At 47.1% G+C, this 20,658-nt stretch overlaps 1 protein-coding gene across 2 annotated transcripts; it reads right to left on the minus strand.

Moving 5' to 3' along the window:
- Positions 1-995: 995 nt before the first annotated feature.
- ARMC5 (armadillo repeat containing 5) lies at positions 996-19,180 on the minus strand. Of its 2 annotated transcripts, none has more exons than XM_081932289.1 (6): positions 14,350-14,706; positions 12,267-12,374; positions 9,994-10,828; positions 5,952-7,204; positions 3,776-3,908; positions 996-2,743 (listed from the first exon to the last, which is right to left on the minus strand). In XM_081932289.1, the coding sequence occupies exons 1-6, from the start codon at positions 14,672-14,674 to the stop codon at positions 1,945-1,947; spliced, it is 3,453 nt and encodes a 1,150-aa protein (XP_081788415.1). In that variant the 5' UTR covers positions 14,675-14,706; the 3' UTR covers positions 996-1,944. The 2 variants fall into 2 exon arrangements, with proteins under 2 accessions (XP_081788415.1, XP_081788416.1); XM_081932290.1 differs by lacking the exon at positions 14,350-14,706 and adding an exon at positions 19,086-19,180 and having other exon boundaries at positions 1,002-2,743.
- Positions 19,181-20,658: the final 1,478 nt, after the last annotated feature.

The following is a 20,658-nucleotide window of genomic DNA, read 5'->3' on the forward strand; positions in this document are numbered from 1 at the left end:
AATCCAGGGGGATAATTTTATAAAGGCTTTGGCGAGATCACATAAAACATGTTTTGGCTTATGCAAGACTAAATGCATTCTTGGTGTAGACTGGCAAGAGTTACAAAAGCAGAGACGCGCACCTACCCCAAATTTGGGCAAAGGACGTGGGTTCAGAAGCAAAGAAGTTATATGACCTGGTTTGCTTCAGTGCCATACTGACAGCTCTGTGAAAAATCAGCTGCCAGCACTGGTGGCTGATTCCTGTGGCTTTCCATAACACGAAGCCCCAGGGATACTAAACAGGAGAATTTTCTCACTGACGTTGAAGCTGCATCAGAAGCAAGGAAAAAAGTAGCTAATGTTAAGAATATATGCTCTCATTATCTCACTGGGGGGGAAAAAACTGCTTATCTTGGCTGCTGCTGAATGTGCCCACAAATGGTAAAAAAAAAAAAAGGAGTGGAATAGCCAGATGACAACCCACCTCAAAAAAAGGGGGGAGGGGGAATTAGGACCCCTTCTCCCATCCCCATTCCAGATGAATGTGGCCTGTAGAAACCAAAACTCTTAGGAAGTGGTTTTTCCCTCCCTTCTCCCTTCTCCGGGTGCTGGACACCATCTGGATGTAGTTAGAAACAGGCGTTTCCTGTTCTCAGCATGGGAAGGCGAAGAAGGGGAGGGCGGGAGCAGGGCCAAGAGGCCTCACAATTCAATTCAAAGGGACGTAAACTGGCATTAAGAGGACAGGCAAATTCCATCAGCTCCCTCGACTTACTCAGCAGATCGGAGACCAGGGTGTCTCAGGGCACTTTGTGCCAAAAGTCAACAGCACGGTACCTGTCTCAGAGGAGAGAGAGGAATGGACACACTTCTTGGTGGATTGGCACACGGGGGTCTCTCGGCCAGTTTTCAATTTTGATTTTGCAGGCTATATCCACCACGGGCGTGAGGCTCCAGTGTGAATTGTGAAGCTCCCCCCCACCCTCTCCTCCCTCCGTCTTCCTTAGGTGCTATTGAGGAAATAAGGGCAAGTTACACAGCTATTGAGCATTTCATGCCTCTCTGTATTTCTCTATGTACAACAACAGTTCATATACATTTATTGTTCCAGCTGCACAATTGGGCCTCCCCCCCCCCTTTTTTTAAGACCAATTTCTCGGGGTAACTGCTCCCTTGCCTCGTCTGGAAGGAGACAACACCTCAACCTCTACAGGTTCCTTCAGGTGCCTGAGGGGCTCCTGCTGACTTAAGTTTCCTTCTGCTACAATCACACGCTTTTGACATCTCCTTCCTGTGTACAGTGGAAAAGAAACGTCTCCAGTTCTGAGATTGGGATTTGTTTCTGAACTAAACAGCACTAGAACAGGGTTGCCCCATAGGCCACGTATTCAAAGCTGACCCTTTTCACAGCTGGCCCCTGGCTAAAAGGAGACTCCTCCTCCTTTGAGTTTCCACCAATCAAAAAGCAGGAGTTCCTTTCTGATAGGAAGGATTCACGAAGCTCCTGAATAGGAGCTCTATGGCTTCTACCCAACGTTGTTTAGTCTAGCAGAGTGTTTCTCAACCTCTATGACTTTTAAGAGTGGTGGACTTCAACTCCTAGCATTCCCCAGTCGGAATTCAGGGAGTTGAAATCCACACCTCTTAAAGTTAGAGAGATTAAGAAACAGTGGTGTAACAGCTGCCGGGCAAATCTTATTTCTGATACCAGGCCTCTCCCTTTCCGCCCGCAGCCTCGCCCACAACTGATCAAACAGTGCTTGGCCCCACATCTTCCTCCCTGCTCGCCTGGAGTCCTGACCACTATGGAACCATCCAGTGACCCAGACTCCCCTTTTCCGAGCACCTTGCCGTTTATTTGTTTAATACTCCAACCGCCCTCTCCCTTGTCCGATACACAACAGCATCAGCGCTTCAGTTGTGCGTAAGAACTGGGAGAGAGGAGACAGAAGGACCCACCGGTCAGCTTAGCTGGCCCTCTGAGCCACTGCCCCCCCATGGAGATTCCAACACCACTCCGAGCAGCTTGGCAGCTAAACCGCTGGGATCTGCAGCAGATCGGAGCAGCTCTGCCAGGGCAGCAGCTCGGTGGGTGGGGGTCGACCCCTCCCGGGTGAAAATGGATGTCACACAATTCCGAAGGAGACGGGGCCGGTTCTGCTGCTCGGCCAGCCGGTACACCTCCCCGAGAGTCCCAGGGCAGAGAGAGTCTTGGCACAAGGCCTCGTCCACCAAGGACTGGAGGTCTGGGAGGAGATACTGTTCAGCCACCACCAAGATTTCCTCAGCTAATGCGAGGGGGAACGGCATCCCCAGGACCTGGCAGGGCTTCCCACGACAGCCATGGAGGAAATGGGCCAGAGCCAGGAAAGGTTCCGGCAACACGCCGCGAAGAGTCACAGTGGTGTGAGACGACTCTGCGAAGCCTCCACTCAGCATGGCCCGGAAGACCTCAGAAGCGGCGCTGATCGCCTGTCGCACGGCGGGTACCTTGCAGCCGGAGTCCAGCTGGAAGAACATGTCGGCCCCACCTTCCTCCACAATGCGAGAGTAAGGGCAAGGCTGTGGGGAATCCAGGCGGGGCCGCTTCAAGGCAGGAGATGACACAGAAGCAGGAGACGGAGCTTGGGAGTTCAGGAGGAGGGAAAGAGCATCGGAGGCATAGAAGACAAAATAGGGTTCGGGGTCCCTTGCCAGGACCCCTAGCAAGATCCGCAGGCCAGAGAGGCCCAGCAGCAGCTTCCGACAAACAGAATCCTTCCTGCAGCAGAGAGAAGATACAACGAAGAGCATTGCCGCCTGTTGCAACTCAATCTCCTTCCTCTCCTCCCTCCCTTCCACTTCTGACAATATTTCTCCCCAAATTTGGAACAACCTCAGGTGGTAGGCAACCTTCTCCCATCATCTTCCGGTTTCTGTGAGATCTGTACCTCCAGCATTAACCGGCCTCTTTCAGAATCTCCCACCGTTTAAGTGACCTCATCCATTTGAGGATAAGCAGCATGGACATGGCTTTGAGGTTCCAGAGCCATTAAGCCCCCCAATGTTTAAACTTCTGGGGATCAATAGAAAATCCAAGACAACCTCATGCAATGGCTCATTATTATTTGCGTACTTACCTTGAACTATCTCCTGAACAAAATAGATTGCATTCACAATACTCAACCGCAAAAAGACCACCCAGTCTGTTTGACCAGAACACTGACCTAAGGCGGGGGGGTCATACTCAAGACCCAGGGTCCGGATCCGGCCTACTGGGTGCTTAGATCTGGTCCGCAAGGCCAGAAAAAACAGCAAAAAAAACAGCCCTCTGCAAGCGAAAATGGAGCTCATGATGGCCACGTGAGGCCCTTCCAGGCTCAATTTTTTAGCCGGGACAGCCTTCTGCCACCCCACCAGTGAAAATGGAGCGGGGGGGGGCACGGGCTCCATTTTCACTGGTAGAGGGTGGAAGAAGGCCATCGCGGCTGAAAACAGAGCTCGGGAGACCATTTTTGCTGGCATAGCGCTTGGGCGACCCCAGACACTCGACACGAGTGACATCAAGCTGACCACACCCACACTGGCCACGCCCACACTGGGCCCCGAGGTCAAACACAGCCTTGATGCGGCCCTCAAAGAAATCGAGTTTCCACACCCCTGACCTAAGGTAAGTATCTGCTGGGTCTTTAAGTGAGTCCTGTGAATGCAGTCTGTGTTTCATTTCAAATGTTTGCTGCCAGTCTGACCACCCAAGGAATAAATGTTTTGCCCACAGGGTCCAGTTTGAGGCCTCCTCTAGTACCCAACTCACCGGCAAATGAGGGGCAGCGCCAGGGCGGAGGCTGCTTGGTCCGATTCGCAGCCTGATAGCAGCATGTGAGTGAGAACCCCCACACCAAAGGGGGACTCTGCCTGCACGCAGAGGTTCATCAGCAGCGTCTCTCCTGTGGAGCGGAAAAGGGCAAGTGGGTTAGATGCAACGTCTCCATCTAAAATGGTAAGCTGTACTGACTGGGGAGAACAGCAGCCAACAATCTGGGTGGGTAAATCAATATGTCCTGTTAAGTTAAAAGGGTTTCCCCCCACTCCTATTTCTCTTCCTGCTCCACTAAGCTCAAGAGACCTAACCCTAGATCTTTTTGGCTATAGCCACCATGATCCCAGACAAGAGGTCAATGAGAACTGCGGCTCAACATCTGGAATTGCTGCCCGTTGCCCATTTCGTCACCAAGACCCACTGATAGCACCACCTATCATGGTAAAAAGAGATCAGGAGTCCCAGCATCCCAATCTAGATCAGGGGTTTCTGAACTTGGCAACTTTTAAGACTTGTGGAGATCAACTCCCAGAATTCCCCAGCCAGAATTCTGGGAGTTGAGGTCCACACCTTTTAAAGTTACAGAGATTTGGCTTAAAGTTGCAAAATTTGGAGACCCCAATCTCTATCAGTGGCTGCCCCGATGTCAAAGATCCAGTGAGGTGGGACATTAGGGCAGAAAGCAAGAGATGAGAAGATCCCCAATGTGAAAGCCACCAGTGTCAGAAGTTCTTGACTTGCAACCATTCGTTTATAGACCGTTCAAAGTTACAACGGCAATGAAAAAAGTGACTTAGGACCAGTTCTCAGAGTTACGACCATTGCAGCATCCCCGCAGCCACATTTATGATGGTTGTAGCATCCTGGGGTTGCCATTTGCAACCTTTCTAGAGAGCTTCTGACCAGCAAAGTTAATGGGGGAAGCCAGATTCGCTTAACAGCCATATGTTTCACTTAACAAATTCAGTGATTCACCTAAAAACCATGGCAAAAATATACTAAAATGGACACAAACTCACTTAACAACTGTCTTCCTTAGCAATTGGACCAATATCCACTCCGATACAGGTAGCCCTCGACTTACGACCACAATTGAGCCCATCATTTCTCTTGCCAAGCGAGACATTTGTTAAGCGAGTTTTGCCCTGTTTGCCATGGTTGTTAATCCCCGCAGTTGTTCAGTGAGTCAGACGGTGGATAAGTGAATCTGGCTTCCCCATCAACTTGGTTTGTTAGAAGGTCACAAAAGAGGATGATGGGACATTGCAATTGTCATAAATATGACTCAGATGTCAAGCATCTGAATTTTGATCGTGTGACAACAGGGATATCGCAAAAGTCATGTGTGAAAAACAGTCATAAGTCACTTTTTCAGAGCCACTGTAACTTCAAACGGTTGCTAAATGAACTGTGGTAAGTCGAGGACTACCTGTCTTGTACTGCAGGCTACTTCTGCTGCTTGCCGGCTGCCTGCAATTTGGCAGTTCGAATCTCACCAGGCTCCAGGTTGATTGACTCAGCCTTCCATTCTTCCAAGGTGAGTAAAATGAGGACCCAGATTGTTGGGGGAAATACGTTGATTCTTTAAACCGCTTAGAGCTGTAAAGCGGTGTACGTCTAAGCGCTATTGCTATTAAAGTATTCTGCACAGCCTTCCCATCCTAGGGATGTAGTCTGAACCAACCAATTCCTATACAGGAAGTCCTCAAATTACAACCATTTATTTAGTGACTATTCAAAGTTATAACAGCACTGAAAATGTGACTTATGACACCTACCACTACAACATCTGCATAGTCATGTGGTCAAAATTCAGATGCTTGGCAACTGACTTATATTTATGGCAATTAGTGTCCCCCTTTGCAACTTTCTGACAAGCAAAGTAAATGGGAAAACCAGATTCACTTAACAACTGGGTTACTAACTTAACAACTGCGGTGACTCACTTAACAACTGTGGCAAGAAAGGTTGCAAAATGGGGCAAAACTCACTTACTGTCTCGCTTAGCAACAGAAATTTTGGGCCTCAACTGTGGTTGTTAAGTCAAGGACTAACTGTAATCCCAAGGAAGCATGTTGGCTAGGATGAAGGGAATCATAGGTCACTCCAGTTGGGGGGAGATTGTCCTAAACTACAGGTATGTCTCACACACACACACACACACACACACCAAGTTCCTTGAATCTCCTGGAATCATCCAAACCGCTTGTCTCGTCTTCTTCGGCTTCCCCAGTGATGGCAGTAGCAGCTTGCTCAGGGGATACACCCAGTATCAACCAAGCCCTGATAAGCGAGGGCCCGTGGGAGCGCACAAAGGCTTCCAGGCAAGCCGGATTGCAGGTGAGACGGTGCAGCAGTCGAAGGCAGCGAGAGGAAGGGGAAGGACTCCTAGTGACGTAACGCAACAGTCCTTGCAGGGTGTCCGGCGTCACCAAACTCCGACTAGGATCCTCGGCTTGAGAAAAGCGGGAAAGGAGGAGCAGGGCCGGCGCTTCCGGAGCATGGAAGTCTGGGTCACCCACGTGGGGAGAAAAAGAGAGGGGCAAGGTCAAGGAGAGCCAGGGAGACGAAGCCTCGGGGACAGGGCAAAAGCCCTGAGTGTGCAGTGTGCTTTGCTCTGGGGAGTAGCGGAGCTTGGAGCGCCGTTTCCAGTAAGAGGTGGGCGTCTTGTACTCCTCGGAAGAAGTTGGGACAACCTGAACATTCGGCTTTGGAGGAACAGAGCACGCTTCCTCTGCAACCGGAGATTTGGCAACAGGCCCAGGTGACAGCTGGATACTGTCACTGTTGCCTGGAATCACAACCGACGGACTGGAGTTGCTGGGCCCAGGGCTGTTCTGGCCGGCTACCAAGGCAACCCAAGGGGATTGTTCAGCTCGTCCCTCTATTTTTCCTGAATTTGGCATTTCCTTTGACGTGGATGAACAAGGCAGCTGTAAGATATCATCTCCAGAGAGAACCTCCTCCTCTAAATTTGCCAGTCCTGACATCGCCAGCTCTTTTGGCAGCTTATTGGCCCCATCTGTTTTTCCCTCCTTATTCCCCTCTGATTGTGGAAACTTCAAGACAGGTTCTGGGTGGAGATTTTCAGATTCAGCCGACGAAGGTACTACCACTGTAGAGTTGAGTTTGTGATCTGGAAGAATTTCACCTTTTGTTGCTGAGTTTAAAGTCTCTGAAAGGCTGGCCTGACCCCCAAGAGGCAAATCCAAGAAAGGAGAATGTAAAAAATCGGGAGATTCGCCTCTAGAATGGGTTTTCATCCCAGATGTGCTGTGGCAAGGCTCTAGAGACTCATCTTGCAGTTCTTGGCTGGGACTAATATCTCCTTGGGCCTCCAACTCAGAAAGGGTGGTGTCAGGAGACCACTGGGGGGAAAGATCTCCTGGATTGGAAATGTAGCCTTCCGAGACAAGCCAGGATCTGCATTGGGGACAAAAGAAGAGAGACACGGAAAAATAAACTTTATATAAACATGGTGGAAGAGGAGCACGTTTGACTAAAAGCACTGGAACAAAAACTGCACAGTTGAACTCTCTCAACTGCAAATTTTTCAATTATCCAAATTAGCAAATCAGAAGATTCTTCTTCTGCAGAGCAATGCTCCTCACAGGCCATCCATACCTGGTGGAAAACTAATGAAAGGTGTGCCAAGCCATTCAGGGCACAAAAAGACCACTGGTTTATAGTACACTGAATTTTCGTGTTATTACAATGCAGTGTGTATTCTCAATCTTGGCAACTTGTAAGATATATGGACTTCAACTCCCAGAATTTCCCAGCCAGCCACTGGGGAATTTCCATTGCTAAATAAGGCACTTGTGAGTCGTGTATGATTTTACAACCTTCTTGCCAAAGTTGATACTGTGTTTCCCCAAAAATAAGACAGGGTCTTATTTTCTTTTGACCCCCAAAATATGCACTTGACTTTATTTTCGGGGAGGTCTTATTATTTTTGAGGTGCAGAAGGCGGCGTCACCTCATGGCTGCTGCTGTGTTGCAATATTTTGGGGGGGAGGGTTTATTTTAGCGCATGCGCTCAAAAGCCCGATTGGGCTTATTATCTGGAGAGGTCTTATTTTAGGGGAAACAGGGTAAGCAAATCCTTGCAATAGTTAAATGAATCATGCAATTGTTAAGAAAAGTCTGGCTTTCCCCCTTTGACTTCACTCGTCTGAAGGCAGCTGGGAAGGTTGTAGATATTGATCACCACTCCACAATGATCTTAAATACGTGCAGGATGCCAGGTGATCCAAAACTTGATCGTGGAACCCCAGGGACATTGAGACAGTCAAGTGCGAGGATTAGTTGTTGCAAATCACTTTTTTCAGGGCCGTTACAACTTTGAACGGTCACTAAATGAATTCATGTAAGTCAAGGACTAGCCCCTTCAACTGAACTCGACTCCTGGTGACTTCATAGTGACCTCTAGGGTTTCTGGGATGTTTTTTTTTTTTTTTTGAAAAATTCCCAATTACTTGGAATAAGACTAGTATTTCCTGCCCGTCTCCCATTCAGGTATCAACCAGTCCTGACTCTGCTTAGCTTCACATGGTCAGCAAGGCATTTTCATTTGCTGAAGGGTTATCGGAAGTAAATCAAATAGGAGGCCCCAAATTCAGAGAAATTCAACTTCCCATTAAAGGAAAAGCAAACAGCTGGACCTATAAACCAGGTGAACTTTCTAGGAAGAATGCAGAAGTGACTCTGCAGAGCTGGCAGCAATCAGAGAAAGTAAATGGCCCAGCTTTGCTTTCCTCTACTGCCCACTCGCTCCTTATGTGGATATTTCTGTCTTTTCCAGTTTGCCAGGGCTTTCCTAGAATTTCAATTTAGGAAATCCCAGGATCGGATATCAGAACAACAGAACAGAACAAAATAACAGAGTTGGAAGGGACCTTATAGGTCATCTATCCAAACCCCCGCCCTACACCATTTCTGACAAATGGCAGTCCAATCTCTTCCTGAAAGCTTCCAGTGATGAAGCTCCCACAACTTCAGAAGGCAACTTCTGTTCCATTGGTTGATTGTGCTCACTGTCAGAAAAATTATCCTTATTTCTAGGTTGAATACCTCCTTGATCAGTTTCCATCCATTATTTCTTGTCTATCCTTGGAAAATAGCTTGACACCCCCCCCCCCCCCACACACACACCTTTTCTGTGGAAGCCCTTCAAATATTGGAACACTGCTTTCATGTCTCCCCTGGTCCTTTTCTTCACTAGAGTGGCCATACCCAGTTCCTGCAGCTGTTCTTCATATGTTTTGGCCTCTAGTCTGCTAATCATTTTTGTTCCTCTTCTCTGTACTTTTTATAAAGTCTCAACATCTTTTTAATAGTATGGTGACAAAAACTGGATGCAGTATTCCAGGTCTGGTCTTACTAAAGTTTTAGAGGGTGGTATTAGGACCTCACATGATCTTGATTGAATCCTTGTGTTAATGCAACTTAGGACTTTCATTAGGATATGCAAGATAAACAACGGTCCTTTATTTGCAGATGTGCTAAAAAATCTAAAGGGTTGATGAAGTTTTCCTTTTATTAATTGTTTGCTCATGTTTACCGTACATTTTCCAAACGGGCTTCAGAATGTAAGCACATTTCTGGCAGCTTTTCAGACTTAACCCCATCCATCTCTGATTTATAAAGCTGCCTTTTCCACTGCAGTACCGCTTAAGAGCATTGGCATATAGGTGGTTCTTGACTTGCTGTGCATTTAGTGACCATTCAAAGTTACAAAGGCACTGAATGTTGCAGCTTTATGACCATTGCAGCATCCCCATGGCCATGTGATCAAAATTTAGGTGCTAGGGAACTGATTCATATTTATGACAGACGCAGTGGCCCTGGCGTCATGTGATCCCCTTTTGCCACAAACAAAGTCAATGGGGAAGTCAGATTCATTTAACAACCCCGTTACTAACTTAACAACTGCAGTGATTCACTTAACAACAGAAGCGATAAAGGTCGTAAAATGGGGCAAAATAAAAATCACTTAACAAGTGTCTCACTTAACAACATAAATTTTGGAGTCAGTTGTGTCATAAGTCGAGGACTACCTGTACAATGCTTCTTATTTGAACCCAAGCCCAACTTGGCCAATGATGATGAGGCAGCAGACCCAACACATCGGAGTGATTTGTAGCCCGCCCATCTAGAACTGTTGAACAGTCCCTGCACCAAGATGGTCTCCAGGCTAAACCCAAACCTACCTGAGGCTCTGAAAGCTGGAACTCTCTGCTCCTGGTAAGGCCTGCTCTCCTCGCCGCCCCTCAGCAGGGAAGTCAAACGATGCCGCATCTTTCTCATCTTCATGTTCTTCCTCCTCCTCCTCCACTTGTTCCCGGCCTGCCCACTCGCTCTGGGCCGCCAGCCTGCCAATCAGCAAGGGCACCAGTCCTCCGGCCTGCAGCATCTCCAGGGCTTCCTCATCGTAGAAAAAGGCCACGAAAGCCACCACCACCCGAGCATGTGAATAGCTGTGACATCGGTCCCGCAAGAGGGAGAGCAGTAACTCTAATCCTCCAGTTTCACGCACCCGGCTCCGATTAACCGCCTCGCGGCACAGGAGGCACAAAGCTTTCACCAGCGGATAGAGGGAGGCCCCAGGTGCTCCGGCTCCCCTCCGGCGTTGGATCTCCCCCACTAGCAACTCCACTCCCCCAGCGTTGCCGATAGCTGGCCTCAGCATGCCCTGCAGACAGAGGTTGGCCAGGACCGCAAGGGCCGATTCCTGCACCACCCGTTTCTCGTGGCTAGCTAAGGCCACGAGGGGTGCCATCCCACTTCCCAAGCTGAGCTGCTCCGCACAGTCACGACTGCAGCCCTTTGAGAGCTCCATGAGGGCGCGCACCACGGCTGCAATCAGGGGCCCATCCTCCAGGGAGGAAGTAAGGCGCTCCGCTATGGGGCGGACTGCCCCCTGCTGGGCCAGTACCAGTCGATGGGCAGGAGTATTGGCCAGATAGCGAATGGCTCTGATCACACTCTGCAAACATTCACTGTCCTGGGAGGTAGTGAGGACCTGGATTAGTTGCGGCACAGCTCCTGCAAGGAAAAATATTCAAGTGGTGAGAAATTGACAAGGAAGAGAAGTCCAGTCACAATATCCTACATAAACATGAGTCAAACTTATTTTTAGTTGTGCCAAATGACAGGTAGACTTACAACAGTTCGTTTAATGAACATTCAAAGTTTTAAACGTTTTTAAAAAGTGACTTATGACCAGTTTTCACAAATGACTGTTGTAGCATCCCCATGGTCATGTGATCAAAACCCAGATGTTTGGCAAGAGACTCATATTTAGCACGGTTGCAACGTCCAGGAGTCATGTGATCACCTTTTGGTGACTTGACAAGCAAAGTCCATGGAGAAGTCAATTAACTTATCAACCATGTCACTAATTTAACAACTGCAGTGGTTCACTTGACAAATGTGGCAAGAAAAGTCATAAAATGGGGCAAAGCCTACCTAACAAATGTCTCACTCAGCAACATAAATTCTAGGCTCAATTATGGTCATAAGTTGAGGACTACCTGTATTGCAAAGGTTTTACTATGTTACATGTAAATTCCACTAAGGAATTTTTATATATTTATGATGCCCCTCAGAATTTGCACCAGGTATTATTAACAGAATATATAAAATGTATTTTTTTTTACTATTTCAAGCCCTCAGAGTAGCCAAGCATATTAGACGTGCTAAAGATATGCAATAGAATCTGTATATTTGTAAGGGGCAGTTGAGAATGTGGGAACATAAATTTGTCTGAGGGTGCCTTATACTGCTGAACAAAGAATCTTTTTCCACAGTGCAATATTGACTCCAAGCAATTAATAGCTCTTAACTCCCCCCCCCCCCACCTTCTCTCTCCCTCTCTCTCTGTTCATAATGGAGAAAGGGAGGAGGAGAAAGTCCAACTAACAATTTTGGAAAATAAACTTGAAGTGCCCTTTAACCATTAAGTGGGCGAGAAAGATAGGTATACCTCCTAGTCACAGATACTCCTCACTTACCAACCACAATCTGTCGCTAAGTGGCACGGTCATTAAGTGTGACATTATGTGACCACATCAATTCCAGCTGCTGTCATTAAGGAAATCACCTGCAACAATTTAACACAATTTCAGATGACTCCGATTTAACAGCTTCCTGTTGGCTTCCTCAAGCTGTCAGAAGCCAGCCGTGAAGGTCGCAAAGGGAGATCACATGACTGTCGGATGCTGCAACCGTTGTAAATGTTTACCAGTTGTCAAAACACCCCGATTGCAATCATGTGACCTCAAGAAAGTGGCAACAGCTACAATTTCAAGAAGTGGTCACAAGTCTTCTTTTTCAGCATCGTTGTAACTTAGAACATCACTGACCGAGTGGTTGGTAAATGAGGACTTGTGTGTATGTCTATCTAAATACATACACATGCTACAAATCTCAGTTCTACACTTACATAGATCCTATCCTCTTCCCCACCCAGCCCCTGTTCAACCTGCTTCATGGATGGCCTGGCAATTTTCTGAGTCTACAGCCAAGTTGCCGAGTGCCCGTGCCGTCCGATTCAGGATACTTTCCACAGCAAGCGACTTCAGGATAGTAACTAGAAACAGAGAAAGTGGGGAAAGGTTGCAATTTGATAATCCAGCTGTAAAACCACAACATCTTTCAGAGAAGTAGCTGTCTTAGCCAGTGGGGACAGGAGAGGGAAGAATCTTGTGGCACAATAATACATTTAGCTTTTTAATCATTTTCTGCTAGGAAGCAGGAATCTCTGGGATGGGCAACACCTGCTATCTGATGCCAATCCAATCCATGTATTATAGAACATCAGCTTTTAAAAAAACACCAGTTTGATGTAGATTAAAAGCTGGGAGATTGTGAGTTCTAGTCTTTCCTTAGGCAAAAAAGAGGTCAGCTGGGTGGCTTCTGGCCAGTCACTCTTTCTCAGCCAAACCCATATCACAAGGTTATTACTCATGGGGAAAATTGGAGGAAATAGCATTATGTATAATGGCTTAAGCTGTAAAAAAATAAAAGCAGGATATGCATCTAATTTAGAGATAAATAACAGCTTCCTACATTTTACATATTACATCAAGTGCTGTGTGATGCTAGGTATTTTTGGAAAAGTTGCAAGTCCCTTCCATGCTGAGTATACATGCACTTATGAGATCTTTTCACTGCTAGGGCATGCCCTGGTATAAGCTCCAATTCTGAAAAAAACCGTCTATTAGCCAATTCTTGCAGTTAGTTAGTTATCTAAACAAAAAGTACTTAGCATAGCCTCATAACTTGGCATCAAATAGAATCTGATAAAATCAAAAGGTAAATATTAATAGAACCTAAACTTGTTTTTGTTGGCTGGAAATCATGAATAAGCTAGCTTTCCATTTCCCCCGTCCTTTCATTTTAAAGGACGAAACTGCGGTATTCACAGTATTAACAGGCAGATGGCGTGCCAAGTAAAGGAACTGCGGAACTGCAGGCCCAAGTTACAAAACTAGGCATAACTTAGCTGTGATTTTTTTAAAAGGATCTATGCAAGCATTTTAGCCCGTGAAACCATCACAAATCTAACTTGAGATGCTCCCAGTTTTAGGGATGATCTACAGATACACAAGGCTCAGATTGGTATGGTTTTAAATCCTTAAGATTGCAAGTTTAAAGAAATGAGAATTACTTCTAGTTGAAATCCTCTCTAAGACTAAGGGGGAGAAAAACTGAGCATTATGCTTGCCTACTTCCAACATCCTTAAGTCCTTCTTGAGGTTACCATCCTTTTGAATCCAAAGGTTACACAGTAAGGCGCTCCAAATTAGACTGCAGAAAATACGACTTCAGCAACAGTGGTCAATGCCTGGAACACTCTACCTGATTCCGTTGTTACATCCTCAAACCCTCACAGCTTCAACCTTAAACTATCCACCGTGGACCTTACCCCATTCCTAAGAGGTCCGTAAGGGGTGGGGGGGCATAAGCACACCAGCGTGCCTACCGTCCCCATTGATATGTACTCATTAATGTGTTCATGGCCAGGTTATGCTTATTTATATCCATCTATTTCTACCGATCTCATGCGATAATGTCCATGTATATACTGATACCTGTCACTTTGTAATTGTTTACAAAATAAATAAAATAATGAATAATAAACCTTCCAATTTAAGGGGACGTAAAAGCGGATCCCCCTTCTCCCCACCCCCCATGGGCGCCGTGATTTGAGAAGGAAGCCCAACCTACAAGTGGGGAGACTTGGGGGGAGGGGAGGTGAAAGCTCGGCTTGATGGGCACAGGGATTCCCCCTTCCCACCAAGGCTGTTCTCTTCACTCCTTGCCAGGGCGAGATGCCCTTCCCGACGCCGCGGACTTCAACTCCCACAATTCCCGTTGCAGCTCGCCAACCGGCTTGCCTACCTGGGAATCCTGGGAGTTGAAGTCCAAGACGTGTCCAGGCATCAGGCTCGGACGGGAGACGTTGAAACAGCCCCACCCTTCCAGAAATCGCGGCGGGGGGCGCACTTATTTAGCCATAATCCCCCCTTCTGCCTCCCTCCACACACACTTTTTGCACTCACCTAGCGGCGGGATCCCCCCAAGTTCGCGCACCTGGGTGCGGGTGCCCCCTTCGGTGCAGCAGTTGCCCAGGATGCTGAGGGCCAGATCCAAAGTGCGGCGCGGTCGCGGGGAGCCGGATAGGATCCCCAAAAGTGGCGCCAGCCCACCGTGGGTCCTGAAACGGGCAATGCCCCTCGCTTCCTTGATGTGCTGGGTCCTGAGGGCCAACAAGGCCTTGCCCAGCCCTGGCTCGGCCCCCCTCTGCAGCTGGGCCAGGCAATAATCCAGGGAGCCGGTGGGGGTACAGGCTCCACCCCCCGAACCCCTTAAAGCAGGAGCCGCCATCTTGGGGAGAATCCCCTTCCTAAAGGCCGGGGGGGGAGGGTAAACATCAAAGGATGGGGGGGCGAGGCACGTCGGGAGTTGTAGTCCTTCCCCCCCTCAAGATCAAAGGGGAGAGGCTATCAGTCCCGGGACAGATCACACCGTTCCAAGCTTGGCCGGGGAAGGAGTGATGCATGACGGTAACTGTAGTTCCTTCCTGGCCCTTTGTGATAAATAGCGCTCATAGGAAGGACCGCAACTTCCATAGGGCCATGCGGCAGCAAATGACAGGCGTGAACGTGTGCAGCAAAGGATGACGGAAACTAAACCGTATCCTACCACTCCCATTGAGTTACGTGGTCTTGTCAAAAAGGGGAGGAGTGGAGCGGAGAACTGCATTTTGGGAGTAGTAGTTTTACTGGTAGGCTAGGCTTTTTAAAATGATTTTTCGAATTCTGGAGAAAGGTGAAATAAGTTTTGGGGAACCTGTTGCAAGCCTCAAAAACCCACAAACGTATTAATATTTATTAATAATTTTTAATTTTATAATTTTATAATAAACATTTTATTTTATATTAATATTTTAGTGCTGTTTTGAAGCGTAAGACATTTCTTGGTGTTTAAATTGCAGTTAAATTATTCAGCGTATACATCAATACAGTGATGTATTGAAGACTGTAAGCAAAATTTTAAAAGGAATGCTAAAAAGAAGAAGACAGAGAATCTCTTCAAAAATTTGAAGCTCAAATTAGCCAGCATTCCTCTCCATCTTCCATCCCAGACTATATTGGACGATCAGGGACCTGATAGATGTTGGAATTCACACATTTGGGTGGTATGAGATTGGGGAGAAAATAATTGAATAAAATTAAGATAGGTTACCTAAGCAGGTCCTACCATCAGACAGAGTGAGGAAGCACCTCAGAAAATCACCAAAAAGCAACCAAGTGCATTGTTAGCACAACAGACTTACAACTTAACTGACAACAATTCATTTAGTTACTGTTCGAAGTTACCACAGCACTGAAAAAAGTGACTTATAACTGTTTTCACCCTTATGATCCTTGCAGCATTCCAATGGTCACATGATCAAAATTCAGACGCTTGGCAACTGACTCATATTTATGACAACTGCAGCGTCCGGAGGTCATGTGATCATCTTTTGCAACGTAATCCCATTGAAAAGCAAAGTCAATGGGAAAGTCAGATTCATTTAACAACCGTATTACTAACCTCAAAACTTCAGTGATTCACTTAACAACTTAACAAGTGGCAAGAAAGGTTGTAAAATGGGACAAAACAAATGTCTCACTTAGCAAAAATTTTGGGCTCAATTGTAAGTCAAGGACTACCTATATTGTTGAATTTTTCCTAGGGAGTGTGAGAAGTTGAAGACATTTTCTCTCTCAATTATCAATATTTACATTAGGTATTCTAAGGTCCAAAAACTGCATCCTAAGTTGCTTTAACAGAGGAATACAATTAAGATCAAGTGAGGTACTAATCGGAGGTCAGTTCAGATCGGATCGGGTGAACTGGTAGTAATAGCTGCAGGAGGCTCCACCCACCCGCCCAGACGCTTCTGCACATGCGCAGAAGCATTGCGCACATGTGCTTGAGCACCAAACCGATAGTAAAAAAATTAGCAACCCTCCACTTTGTATAAAGAAGAGCTGTGGTGAACTTATTTCATATGCATATAGACAACAAACTTGCAAAGAGAAAAGCCACCTCAACACCTGTGAGTGTTGCCTCAAAATCTTATGCCCATTTTTAACCAATCAGGGACAAAGTTCGTTACCCAACATGGGCATCTTCAAAACAGGCCCTGTCTCTGCCTGCTTTATCTATGGAACATCCTTCATTCATGCATTTTGTTATCTTACACAGCATTCTTTGCAATACAATACAATACAATACAATACAATACAATACAATACAATACAATACAATACAATACAATAGTAGAGTTGGAAGGGACATTGGAGGTCTTCTAGTCCAACCCCCTGCCTAGGCAGGAAACCCTATACCAGGGATGGCGAACAAGTTCGACAAAAAGAGCCAAAATTTTAAACTGTGAGAGTCAGAGAGCCACACCACGCAGTGACCTGCCAAAACAGACCCGGAAGCAATGTTCCCTCTAATTTTTTTTCGATGTGAGCAGAAAAGTATAGTGTTTGAGCGGCACATTTTCATGCCTGAGCACCCGAATTTTTTTCACAGATGTCACCTAAGACAACAACGAAATCAGTATTATTTGAAACTCAAAGTTATGTTTCTTCAAGGTACCCGCTTAATTCAAAGTGTTATATAATATCAGTATCACTTAACAACGCTCCTGCTTAGCAACCAAAATGTTGGCTCAGAAACTCTGGCATTTGAAGCACGCAACTCTTAAAGCTGTCAAGTTACAAGACCCTTGCACCCCTAACCCTTTAGGGAAAAAAAACCCCAGGGGTCTTCAAACCTGACAGCTTTAAGATTTGTGGACTTCAACTCCCACAATTTCTCCTCCAGTCCTGTTGGCTCAGGAACTCTGGCATTTGAAGCATGGAAGTCTTAAAGCTGTCAAGTTACAAGACCCTTCCACCCCTAGAAAAAAAATGCAGAGGTCTTCAAACCTGACAGCTTTAACACTTGTGGACTTCAACTCCCAGAATTCCTCCTCCAGTCATGTTGCAGCGACGTCATCTGCGTGGATCTGCTCCATCTTTGCTTTGTTCATTGTGGGCAGGGCTTCTGCTGAAGATGCCGACGAGTACGAGTTGCCACCAGAATAACTGCTGCTACCTCCTCCTCCTCCTCCTCCTCCTCCTCCAACAGAATCACCAGATTTGCTCCTGAGCTCAGCGCTGGGTTACCTCTGCCCCCTCCCCCTCCTCCGTGCTTTTGAGGAGCCATGAGGCTTTTTTTTCCCTGCTCCCCCCCCCCCGCCTTCCTACTGGCTCCTGCAGCCTCATGGCTCCTCAAAAGCACGGCGGAGGAGGAGGAGGGGGCAGGGGTAACCCAGCGCTGACTGAGCTCAGCTGCTCCGAGCGGAGGGGAGGCGCCGCTGCCGGCTGGAGCTTTGGCGGCTTCATCTCAGCCGCAGCGCCGGGCGGCAAATCCGGCAGTGCTGCCTGTTAGAGGAGGAGGAGGAGGAGGTGGCAGCAGTTCTTCCGGTGGCGGTGGGGGCTTTGGGGCTTCACAACTAGCCTCAGTCGCCCCGTGCTCCTCAAAGCAAGTCTGGGGAAGTCCTTTGCAGGCGGCCCGTTCTAGCTGCCTGCAAAGGACCTCCCCAGCTTCCAAAAGGGAGCGCGCAATCCGAGCCACAGTATACAAAATAATGATAAGAGGCAAAGAGCCTCATTCATTTTGGCAGGGAGCCGCATGCGGCTCGAGAGCCGCGTGTTCGCCACCCCTGCCCTATACCGTTTCAGACAGATGGCTATCCAACAACTTGGATGAAAGATGTCCTGCGTGTTTTGTGCTCTTCGTATCTATTTGATGGAAATTCTTGGGCAGACTTGCTCTGCCCCCCACTCCTTCTTTCTAATTTTTTGTCCAAGGATGTGCCAAGATTTTAAGCGAATGACAGAAGTAAGAAACCAGATAACTTGTTTCAAAAAAGATAACAGTTCTTAGCAAGTGAGGTTTACAGAATTAACTCCTAACAAATAATTCCTAAAATGTAGCAAGATAGCACAAGCAATTTTTAACAGGAGCAAACAGCAAAGGTTAGATTGATTCGTGTCGTTATGTCCCCACATTAGTATGGCCTTATTTGGAGAAGAAGGTGAGCTTTGTTTTGTAGAAAATTAGCACCCCCTGCCCCCTTCTAGAAAAATGAAATATCCTAGGAAACATTGAAAAGGCTGAATATTACATTTCTCTGAATCAGAAATGGAGAAACATGTTTTTAGGCAGGAAACAGACTCACTTTTAATAGCCCCCACTTTTCTTAATGGGCCATTAAGATGCCCAAGCCAGTTTATTCTACAAAATAAAGCTCTCCTCCCTTCAGCTCCAGAGTGATAGGATTAAAGCTATGGGTATGCCTAGTTTAATGAAAAGAAGGACTGGGGAGACATGATAGCAGTGTTCCAATATCTCAGGGGTTGCCACAAAGAAAAAGGAGTCAAACTATTCTCCAAGGCACCTGAGGGCAGAACAAGAAACAATGGGTGGAAACTAATCAAGGAGAGAAGCAACTTAGAACTGAGGAGAAACTTCCTGACAGTTAGAACAATTAATCAGTGGAACAGCTTGCCTCCAGAAGTTGTGAATGCCCCAACACTGGAAGTCTTTAAGAAGATGTTGGGTAACCATTTGTCTGGAATGGTATAGGGTTTCCTGCCTAGGCAGGGGGTTGGACTAGAAGACCTCCAAGGTCCCTTCCAACTCTACTATTGTATTGTAAGGCATGATAGTATTATCCCTTTACCCCACTCACCACATGGCATCTGGAAACTCAAACCAGGATTCAAAAGACAGCCTAGAGTTGCCTCTGCAATGGCTCCATGGGAGTCTGACAACCAATCAGAATACATTTTCTTACACAGGAACAGGAAACAGAGAGGTGGGGCTGAACAGAGTATAAAAACCCAGCAAGCCCCTCCTCCTCCTCCTCCTTCTTCACCAAACATCTGGAAGCATGTGATTCCCCCCCTTTCCTGTTTAGGACTCAAGCCACGTGGTCCTGTCCACCATTAAAAACCATCTTTCTAAGCAGCCTCCGTGTCTCCAGTGTCTTTTTTCTCCACTTGGAACCGAACCCAGAAGGACATTTCTCCCAACAGCTTCACTTCCACAAATTTCAGGTTTAGAGCAAGGCAGGGCAGAGGGAAGTCTAAAGAGACAAAAAAAAAAAGGAAGACCTTTGTGGTGCAATCTGGCACATAATTGCCAATGATCATATGTGTTCCCACCTTCTTTCGGGAGCCCAAAGTACTTTGTCAGAAAAAAGATTCTTCTCTCGTGAACTCCCACAGTTTGACTTCTCTGAACTTCTACAGCCCTATTGTGGTGTAGGAATGTCTAGTCCAGTAATGGCTAAGCTTTTTGTCTTGGTGTGCCGTCGGGACAGCGCATGAGCACGTGTCCACAGCCATAATGCAATGGGCCCCGCCACTACACATGCGTGCAACCCCCCTGCCATGCTCCCACCTTGCATCTGCGCGATTCAACCCCCCCCCCCTGCGCGCGCGCGCCCTGTTTTGGTCCTAGCAGGACTTCTTGAAGCCGCCTGGGACCAAAAATGGGGGAAGGGGGGGGCGCACTGCACCCCCTGCTGCTCCCCCGCATGTGTGCCTGGACCACAACCCTGTGCATGCATGCGTGTCTCCCACTTGCGTGGCAGAGACCCCAAAACCAGCTGGTTGGTGGGAGGCGTGTGGGCAAGCTCAGTGGAGTAAGCTGGGCAATGGCTTGCGTACCCGCAGAGAGGGCTCCACATGCCATCTGTGGCATACATACCATAGGTTCGCCATCACGGGTCTAGTCTAATGAAAAGAAGGACTGGAGGTGATAAGATAACAGTGTTTCAATATCTCAGCGGCTGCCACAAAGAAGAAAGGGCCAAGTATTCTCCAAAGCACCTGAAGTCAGGGCAAGAAGCAATGGATGGAAACTAATCAAAGAGAGAAGCAACCTAGAACCAAGGAGAAATTTCCTGAAGGTAAGAACAATTAATCGGTGGAACAACTAGCCTCCAAAAGTTGCATGTTCTCCAACACCTGAGGTTTTAAAGAAGAGATTGGCTAACCATTTTTTTCTGAAATGGTGTAGGCCAGGACGTCCTGCCTGAGCAGTGAGTTGGATTAGAAGACCTCCAAGGTCCCTTCCAATTCTGTTCTTCTGTATTCTGTTATTCTTACTCGTATCCTGTCTCAAAAGATTGCTGAGTCAAAGTAAGGATCCTGGTACACCAGGACACTAAGAATCTCCTTGGTGGAGGTCTCTCTCTCCGTTGTTGGGATCATTTTCTGGCTTCCTTGATAGTGAGAGAACTGGCCCCATCTGGAAAT

The sequence above is a fragment of the Natrix helvetica genome (genome assembly GCF_964273705.1).
Source record: "Natrix helvetica genome assembly, chromosome: Z".
In the NCBI taxonomy this organism is placed as follows: domain Eukaryota; kingdom Metazoa; phylum Chordata; class Lepidosauria; order Squamata; family Natricidae; genus Natrix; species Natrix helvetica.

Bases quoted from the DNA above. Each gene is read 5' to 3' on its own strand.
- ARMC5 (XM_081932289.1), bottom strand. From the start codon at position 14,674: ATGGCGGCTCCTGCTTTAAGGGGTTCGGGGGGTGGAGCCTGTACCCCC. The intron at 7,205-9,993 runs GTAGGTTTGGGT...TCCCCAATGCAG, and splicing joins TCCAGCTTTCAGAGCCTCAG to ATCCTGGCTTGTCTCGGAAG. The intron at 3,909-5,951 runs GTGTGTGTGTGT...TCCGCTCCACAG, and splicing joins CAGGAGATTCAAGGAACTTG to GAGAGACGCTGCTGATGAAC.